The sequence below is a fragment of the Podarcis gaigeae genome (genome assembly GCF_964106915.1).
Source record: "Podarcis gaigeae genome assembly, chromosome: 4".
NCBI classification, from domain to species: Eukaryota; Metazoa; Chordata; class Lepidosauria; order Squamata; family Lacertidae; genus Podarcis; species Podarcis gaigeae.
The window spans coordinates 69,530,443-69,539,539 of NC_139677.1; the positions used below are offsets into that span (position 1 = coordinate 69,530,443).

The following is a 9,097-nucleotide window of genomic DNA, read 5'->3' on the forward strand; positions in this document are numbered from 1 at the left end:
GAATTATAACTCCCAACATCCTTGGCCATTGGGCATTCTGGCTAGGGCTGACTGGAGTAGTACTTCAGCAGCATCTGGAGGGACAAAAGTTCCCCACACCTACAGTGAAACATTAATGGAAGCTGACTGCACTGTACTGATATCAAGACAAGACTGCATATTGAATGACCTTACAAAACATTTTCACAAAATGAAACGTCTGTCCTTTTTAGCAAACATTTTGTTTTTTATAGTTGTACATACAGGTGGCATTCTGTTTCCAGGATAGCTGTCAGGTTTTTTGGTTGTTTGTTTTGCTTGGAAAGGAGCTCCTCCATCTTTTTGCCAAAGGCAAAGTAATACAAAAAAGTCTTTGATGTGCAATTTCAAAAATAGTCCTGAAGATTTCAAGAACTTTAGGATTTTCAAATGCTGCCATTCACTCGTTTTTATTTAAAAATAGTACGTTTTAAGAAGAATCCAAGTATTAAAGGTGCATTGCAAACTTTAACTCGGAATTGTAACCCCCAATAATTTTCCATAAAAATTTCAACTAATCTGACATACTCAGAGCAGAACCACTTCTGTCCACTGATTTCAATGGGTCTGTTCTACGTATGGCTAATGTCGGATATCATCCAGTTAAGTTTCGGGACTGGAGCTTGTACTGTATTAAAATAAATAAGTAAATAATGAATGAGAGAAAAAATAGTTTGATATAATTGACCCAAATCAGAACCACATTTTCTGAATTTTATAGCTGCACATCCATAGTATCTATGCTGCCATACAAAGAATCAGACACAATGAATTGCGAAGTGGGATAGATTTAAAATATTTCACAATTATAGAAAAGTTAAATTAGACTGTTTTTAAGGCTTATCAATGGAAATTTCTTAAACACCGTAGCTATAATTTTAGATGTAAGACCAAGTATAGTTGTACTCTGCAAATTAAATAATTAAATACATTGCACTATACAACCCTGAGATTCGTGAAATTCTTAAAAACATTTCTTTAATTAACCTTTTTTATATACCTAGTAAATAGTAATTGCATTGAGATCAACAGCAGCTTTAATTCTAACATTGTTTCTTTTACACAAAAAATATTAAGTGACAAGTGCAAATTACAAAAATAACCCAAGAGAAATGTAATTTTCCAACGAACAGTAGCACACTAATGTTGGCTCCATCATTGTTAGGGCATCTTTAATGTGAAAGGACTACTCTAAGAGAAGACACCTTCACAGATCCAGTGACTGTTAAGTAATCTTTGGCAATATGGTGGTCTTGATCCATACATATCCCTTACCGCCCCTGCCCCCCGCTACCCCAAGAAGAAGGTGAGAAAGCCACAGGCAGACAAGATGATGATGCGTCTTTCCTCGTTTTGCATCCTTCTCATTTGTACTTGCTTCTTTTCTGCTTACTTCCCCATGTCTCACAGTGGGGGAAAGCGAGGGCAGGAGAGAGAAGAGTAGCAGGAGGGAGTAGGAGGTAAGCATCTGCTCACCATTCCTCCTTTCTCTTCAGGGTGGGCAAATCATGTGCCAGACTGTAACTTTAGGGAACCTGAGTCAGCCCAACCAGTACTAGGTGTCAACCCAATTAGCACTAGTTGTTTAGGCGGTACTTTGGCTTGTCATCCAACCAGAAAGTCTAACTCAAGAAATAGAAGCAAACAACTTACTTGAATGCTCAAGTATGCTCATGTGTTGTATTTTCTGGGCCCACAAACTGTTCTACTTCATTCTGCTCACAGAATGCTCAGGATTTTTGAGACTCAACCAAGGAAAGATCATTGGAAACATAGAATTCCTGGAGTTCTTCCTGCTCATATTTTATGCAAGGTCTTTCTAAGTGGGTCCCAGGTTCCAGGGCATTCTGACCAACAATCTTTAGGTTCACAAACTTGATTTTCCACGTATTCTCCCTAAAGGGGCATCGGATGAGTCCAAAGATTTGTTCAAAGATGCCCAAGCAAGAAGTATTTCTATGAACTGTGCCTGCTACTGCCACCACAACTAACCCATGTCGTGAAACTGTCCACTTCAGCCCACCAGCGTCCAAGTTTGGGTTCAGGAAGAGGTATTCTTCTTTCACCAATGACAGTAAACGAAGGCTAACCAATTCTGCACCCAAGTACTCTTCCATGTTTTGTTCTGAAGTGTTATAGCAAAACTTTAGGATTACATCATCCCAAAAATGTTGTGGTCCCCATTCATCATGTGGTTCTCCAACCAACGGGTTTTGAGAGTTCAGAATTCCAAAGAACCACTGGCAAAACTCCTCTCCCAGACTGTGGCAATCTTTGCTGTGATCTTGCTGGTCTCCTCCTTCCTTCCCTCCCTCTTCAGGTTTCTGAAAAACAAAGTAGGGACTTTTACTTTTAAGCAGTAACAAAATGTACTGATTCCTTTCCACATGGTACTGTTCAGCAAAGTTGAAATGGACCCTACGACTACAACTAACATGGAATGCAACAATTAACGAAGCCATAATTTCTGCTTTGAAAATGTTCAGAACTATGCATACCAAATGAAGGGGCTGTCTAAAGATGTGTGGAATAGACAGCTTACTTGGATCCACTTTATTAGGCAGAAAAAACCTCTGTATATTTCTGTTTTGTGGAAACAGGAACCATTCATTAGTCATGGGTTCTATGAAATGCTGAAGTGGATTTCACACAATAGGACTTCTACTTCCTGTCCTCCCCCATGTTCAAGGCAGCAAAAGAAGTAGGGGGAAATCAGATGTACACATAGTACTCTCCAAACTGAGTGAATGAGCAGGAAAATGGCTAATGCAAATCAATATAAACAAGTGAAAACGGATGCATCTTAATTTCACATATACACTAATGGGACCTGAACTGGCAGTGACTACCCTGGAACAAAACCTGGGAGTAGTTCTGGGTAGTTCAATGAAGATGCTGACCCAGTGTGCGGCAGCTGTGAGAAAGGCAAATTCTTATGCTAAGGATCATTAGGAAGGAACTGAAAATAAAACTGCTGATATAATAATGCCATGATGCTAATCTATGGCATGAGTGCATTTGGAATACTGTTTATGGTTCTGGTTGCCTCACCTTAAAAATATGTAGGAGCTTGCAGAGAATGAAAGGGGTTTGACTCAAACATCTAGATGGTCACAGGTTCCCCATCTCTGCTCTAAAGCACAGTGTGCTGAATATGGCTTCCAAAATCGGCCTACTTTCTGTAGGAATCTCTCACAGAAGCATCTCTCATTTAGACACCTGTTATTCGACTATCTTCAAAGCATGTGAGGAACAGACAGGAAGGTCCGATGCTTATGTTGCACAAAAACGCTGTCACATGACACACTTCTAACAGAAAGAATATGCCCCCTGCTACTCCATAGAAGACAAATGTGAACAACATATTAAAGCATGAACAAGCAACTAATTTCCAAAAAGAATGCTTTGTATTTATAAAACATGTAAAATAAACCTCACCTGTACATCAGGCTTAGTATAGATTTCTTCCGAGCCATTATCTTTTAGCTGTTCACACCAGTACTCCTTTGCACGATCAACAAGTTGGTGCTTTTCAGAAGAAGGCGGCACTATGACTCCTTTTGCTGCCAAATACTTGAAGATTACCTCTCGAAATACCTTCTTTCTCTTCAGCAGCTCTTCAGCACTTTGACTGTACAATACGATGGCATTTATGGCTTCTGAAAATAAAATCAGAAACAGGGGTGTTCCTTGAATCCAATTATCATTCTGCAAAAGAAAGCTGGAACTTGAGTGTTGGTCTTAATCACTTGAGAATCGTTAAAAGGTGCTTTCGAGCTATTATGTCTCTCAAAAACACAAAATTTTGCCACTGGTGTTCCTTCCCTCATACCCTTCTCCCAAGCCAAAGAAACTTTACTCTGATGGGTAAAAGGAAGCAAGGTTCTCGCTGAGGATTGAGAAGTTGAGTATTGTTGAGTCTGTCTTCAGTGGCAACTGCTATTCAGAACATATTTTTCCATACAGGTTCATGGTCCAATGTAATTAAGTCACATGTTGGTCGGCAAGAAAACAAGTTCCATGTGCCATAGGAAGCTAGTTGCCTTATATTGGGTCAGATCATTCTTCCATCTTGCTCAGTATTATTTACACTGACCAGCAGCAGCTCTCCAGGGTTTCAGACTGGGTCTTTCCCTATCCCACCTGGAGACGCTGGGGCCTGAACCTGGGATCTTCTGCATGCAAAGCAGCTGCTCTGCTACATAGCGACAACCCTTCAGATTGCCATTGACAGCCAATAAGAGATCCAATGGAAATGCATGTTTCAATCAAGAATTATTCACCGATCAAAACAGAATAATCCTTATCGTAATTAGGTCTGCCTAAAGATGTTCAACTACAAGGATCTATTTGCAATATTTGCAACAAGTTATTTCCCCCCATATAGTTATTTACGAGGAATATGCATCAGCTCTCTGTATACCTCAAATAATGATGCATATTGGGGTGATTCAGGAAGACTTTGATGTTTCCAACTTGGACTGCCTGCTTAACAAAGTGTATCAAGGGCAAACAGGGAATCACCAAACTTGTAAGTCTGTTGCCTGTGTTTTTCCATAAAATTAAACACACATCCCTCACTTTTCTTTTGAGATACAAATCCAAGCTGAGTGGGGAAATGCCCAGAATTTAAAAGGTTGTGTGTGCACAAAGGGGGGGGGGGGTGGAATAATATTTCATTTTGACTGACAGGACTAGCTTTTAATCACAGTAGATAATTTTCTCAGTATCCTCCAGTCCAAAGTCCATTTCGGGGGCCTAATCCAGCCCGCCGGTTGATTTAATCCAGCCCCCATGGCAGTATATGTCCTGGGGTAAAATCTTTTTTTAAAAACTCATCAACTTCAATCCTAAACAAAGTTCAACAATTTTAGGGTAAACTTGTAAAAAAAAGCTTTGGTTGGCCCTCATGCATGTTCACTTCATCAAATCTCGCCCACTTTGAAAAAGTTTGGACACCCTGGTGTACTCCAATCACAGTGATTTGAGGAATGGTTTTCTTTAAGTAGGTCATGATTCTAGATGTGAAAGCAGGGCATAAGCGATGGAGTTAGACTTATTTTCCAACTATTCTTTTCCTAACAATAAAAAAACATAGTGTTCTCTTATTTCACAGTGTACTTCTAGGAAGGAGGTGGTGGAGGGGTGAGAAAAAATGCCTTTGCCAGTATAACAAAGATAAAATAAATCACCTAGCAGGAAAGCTCTCCTTCTCCCAAAGTCATTGGGTCACCAAAAAACTAGAGAAGAAAATGATCCAAAACAGTTTTGAGTTGCTTCCAAATGCTACAAATATAAGGTGCAACTTGTGCTCACAGCAAACCTCTACCATTTACATTTCAAATATTTAATTTATTTAAAGTCTTATAACTTTCTTTAGTTTGGCTTCTTACAATTTAAATTGAATCAGAGCACCTTCCAAAGGCTATATTTTAAGTACTAAAAAGCCGGCTATGTACTCCCCAAATACCTTCTCAGATAAGCACATAAATGTTCTTATTTTAATTCCCACCTCCCACTTGGAGCTATAACTTTACTTCACTGTGTTCCAAAGCAGAGTAGCCCTTCCCCTAGGCAGTGATGGAAGATGGGAAGAGATGAAAGTTGGACAATCTAGCCAGATGCTCAGTATAGTAGAATACTGACAAGTTCCTATAGGATTTCTTTTTTTTCAAAAACATAACACATCCCACAATTAAAACACAACATAGGATTCTAGTGTTCTATAAGCATTCTAGTTTATAGGCAGAACAAAGTTCTAAACTTAAATTGAACACCATCATTGATATCATCTTTCTGTAGGCTCAGTTCTGCAATCACATGTATTTGATCACTGCTGAGTAAGCAAAGAATCCAATGTTGTGGAAGCTCGCTTCTGTCCACACAATGGGACTTCACTTTCTTCTGCTTCCCTACCATACTACTGCAACTGCCCTCAAAATCGGTCTTCAGAAGGCCCAACCCTCCAGAGCAATTTAAAAGAACATTCAGGAAGCTTAAAAAAATTAAGTTCTGTTACATAAGCAGAAGTCCACTGGATACAACACTAAGAATTACAGAGGTTTTAAATGCGCCCTGGTAAGAGTCTTAGAACCATTTCTTCAACAGGTAAAAAAACCATCACTAGATCACTGTATTTTAAATTATGTATGCACACACAGCTGCAATTCCTTTTTATAGTACTGTGACTGCACATGTACATGGTATGGTATTAGTTGGGGCATTTGTGTTATGTGGTAGATGTCCAGCTGTATGAAAATATTGGTTATGTAACAATAGGCAGCAACAGAAAGAAGCCCCTACGCCAAGAATCCACATACGTACAAACTAAATTCACACAGGGATGGGAGAGGCAAGGGCAGATCAGTAGAACACACCTTCCTTTAGTTGCAAACAATGGGTTGTGTATCCTACCAATTCTTACTCGGAGTTGACCCACTGAAATTAATGTCCAATAACTTCAATGGATCTACTGTGAGTAGGACTAGTGTTCAATACTACTCGAGGATTGGAGAGGCAGAGCTGCCACTGTCCTGGTGGTCAGAAGAGAACCAAGCAGAATGGAAGCAGCCTCTTGACCCACGACACTGAGTCACTAATGCCTCCTTCTCAATGGCAAGAACAGGCTTCAAAAACTTTAGAAGCTCCCCTAATTTTTTTCAGTGTCCCACCTGTGTGGCTGCAGAAGCCATGAACACTACTAACTCCACACAGTAACCACATACTTCAACTTCTATCTACCTACAAATAGGCATTACCTTTTGTCATATGACACTACTACTCATGCAGCTGTATGAAATCATCAGCCAAGTAACAATAGGAAACAACACAAAGTGATTTTCTCATAATGGCTCCCTTATATCTGGACACAGTTAAAATAATAGTAAAAGACCCAAACTGCAAGCTATTTTTAAAGGTATATTAGCAATATAAAGTACTTCTTTATTTTGGTCTCACCAAAGACACATGATTTTAATATGCCAGTATCATATTTAACTGGCAAATAGTCTTTAACAAACATATGCTGTCAGAAGATCATAAAAATCCATATTTTACAAAATAAAACAAAAAATTATAGCTAACATGACAGCATGCATTTTTGTCTGGACATATTTTCTGGTCAAACAAATTTATTTCTAACACCCACTAAATGTTAGTGAAAAAGGCTCCTGGAATGGCTTACAAATATAAACCTCTTCAATCAGATCTGGTAGCCGGACGGGTGACAAACTCTGGGCCAAGAGGGCAGACAGGGCTGCTCCTGTCAGCTAGAATCTTCCGATGGATTTGTTAAAGATTAAAAATTATATACGGATTTCAGTTAATGAATCTTAAGGATTCCCCCTTCCAAATACATACTTTTGCAACTGTGCCCCCTTAAAACAGTGCACAACGACAACACAGCTCCTGAAGTCCAAAGACTTGCTAAGTGAACTCTGCCTGCTGTTTTCTCTGCAGTTCTATGAGCCAAAGAGTCAAGTCACACTTGGAGCAGAATATCAGTTTTGTTCCTACAACCCGAAGACCTACTGTGGCAAAACAGCATACAAATATCTGCACTTGTTTTCAAATCGCTGGCAGTGTGTTGTTGTTGTTAAAAAAAAAAACACTGAAAGTTAGGAGGATGTGTGTGTGGAGAGAAATAAAGTAGCTTAAAAACAAACTCCAAAATACTAACCCCATCGTTCATTGTTGTCCGCGTCCCTCCCCCCCCCTCCCGCCTCTTAGAAATACCAAAATTATGCAGTATTATTATTTTTTTCCATTAGGTTCGACCATTTCCCCTCGAGGCGCTTATGTTCGAAAAAGCGATTTTTGTTATTGTTTGTTTACTGAAACCCCGCCTTTTCCCCCTGACAGGGACTCGAGGTCTCTGCCCCGCTTTCGCCCATTTCTGGCCAGAGTCTCTGCATTGACTAAGCTAGAAGACGAGTCCGCTCCGGGGTGAGACCCACAAGGCTCCACTTCTACTCACCCCCCCCACCCCCCTTAAAGTCCGCAGGCCCCTTCCGCGTACTCCCCCCCCCCCTCAATACCTTGGCGGTCGTCCGGCTGCACGAGGCGGTTAGTCACCGTGTCCGTCAGAGACAGCAGGTCGTCCGTGTGGAGAAGATCCAGGAGCTCCCGGCAGCCGTCCCGCTCGCGCTCAGTCAACCCCGCCCAGGCCGAAGCCATGGTGGTGGTGGCGGCCGGCGGCGTCGCCTCTTGGTGGCGCGAGGTGAGGAGCGCAGGCAGACCCCCCCCCCCCAAGAAGCCGCCAGCGCCCCCCTCTTCTCCCCCTCCCCCCCGCCACAGGAAACCTTGGCAACCGACAGGCTCAAGGGACAACGTGCTTCCGCCGCTCGGGTGTTGCTGCGAACAGCCTCCGGGCCCGCCCCCTCGACGCTTCGCGCGACGCGAGCGCGGCCTGAACGGGTTCGGCTTGGAACGCGGAGGGGGCTGCATTGGTTCCGTTGTCTTCTGAGGCCTCATCTAATAAGGAAGATCTCCCCAAGCATACCTTAGCCAAGTTTTGGCTGTTGGAAGAGAGTGGCTGCCGCCTGTCTGCTGTGATACACAAGGAAAGGGCGCTGAGGAAAAAGGCTGCTCTCTAGGCCCAGTGCCTAATGGGGCCAGCGAAACACACAATCAATCAATAATAATAATTTCCCCAACCACTCTGGGCGGCTCCCAACGGAATATTAAAAATATCAAACGTAAAAAAAACTTCTCTAAACATAAAATCCCCCAAAACAACTCAATATGTGGCAGCATTTAGGGTTCCAGCCATGCCTTTTCCTAGGATCCTTCATTCATCCCCTCCCCCCCTAACCTGCTGAGGCTTCACTGGGCTTTGGGGGGGGGGGAGGGTTCCCCATGAGTATCCTGTACTACTTAAAAGGTTGGGCTCCTCCAAAACTACGAAAACCTCTTCCTCTTCTGCCTAGATGGTGCCACTTCGGTAGTACAAAGCGGGGGTTGACAGGCTTCAGGATTGTTGGGTCTACTTCACTAGAACCCCAAAATCTCCCACCCAGAGCAAGGTGGAAAATGCAGATAACAATCATAATAGAATGTATCTGAGACACTTGTCTTTACT

The 9,097-nt window shown here is 41.9% G+C and overlaps 1 protein-coding gene across 1 annotated transcript; it reads right to left on the minus strand.

Moving 5' to 3' along the window:
- Positions 1-1,671: 1,671 nt before the first annotated feature.
- On the minus strand, positions 1,672-8,406 carry LOC310843528 (uncharacterized protein C3orf38 homolog). Its single transcript, XM_083737048.1, has 3 exons — positions 8,055-8,406; positions 3,457-3,677; positions 1,672-2,342 (listed from the first exon to the last, which is right to left on the minus strand). The coding sequence occupies exons 1-3, from the start codon at positions 8,191-8,193 to the stop codon at positions 1,749-1,751; spliced, it is 954 nt and encodes a 317-aa protein (XP_083593174.1). The 5' UTR covers positions 8,194-8,406; the 3' UTR covers positions 1,672-1,748.
- Positions 8,407-9,097: the final 691 nt, after the last annotated feature.

What these genes read in the sequence shown, in the direction of transcription:
- LOC310843528 (XM_083737048.1), bottom strand. Translation starts at nt 8,193, where the DNA reads ATGGCTTCGGCCTGGGCGGGGTTGACTGAGCGCGAGCGGGACGGCTGC. An exon ending in GCAGCCGGACGACCGCCAAG is followed by an intron (nt 3,678 to 8,054) that starts GTATTGAGGGGG and finishes TTTTATTTTCAG; the next exon opens with AAGCCATAAATGCCATCGTA. An exon ending in ATACTAAGCCTGATGTACAG is followed by an intron (nt 2,343 to 3,456) that starts GTGAGGTTTATT and finishes TTTGTTTTTCAG; the next exon opens with AAACCTGAAGAGGGAGGGAA.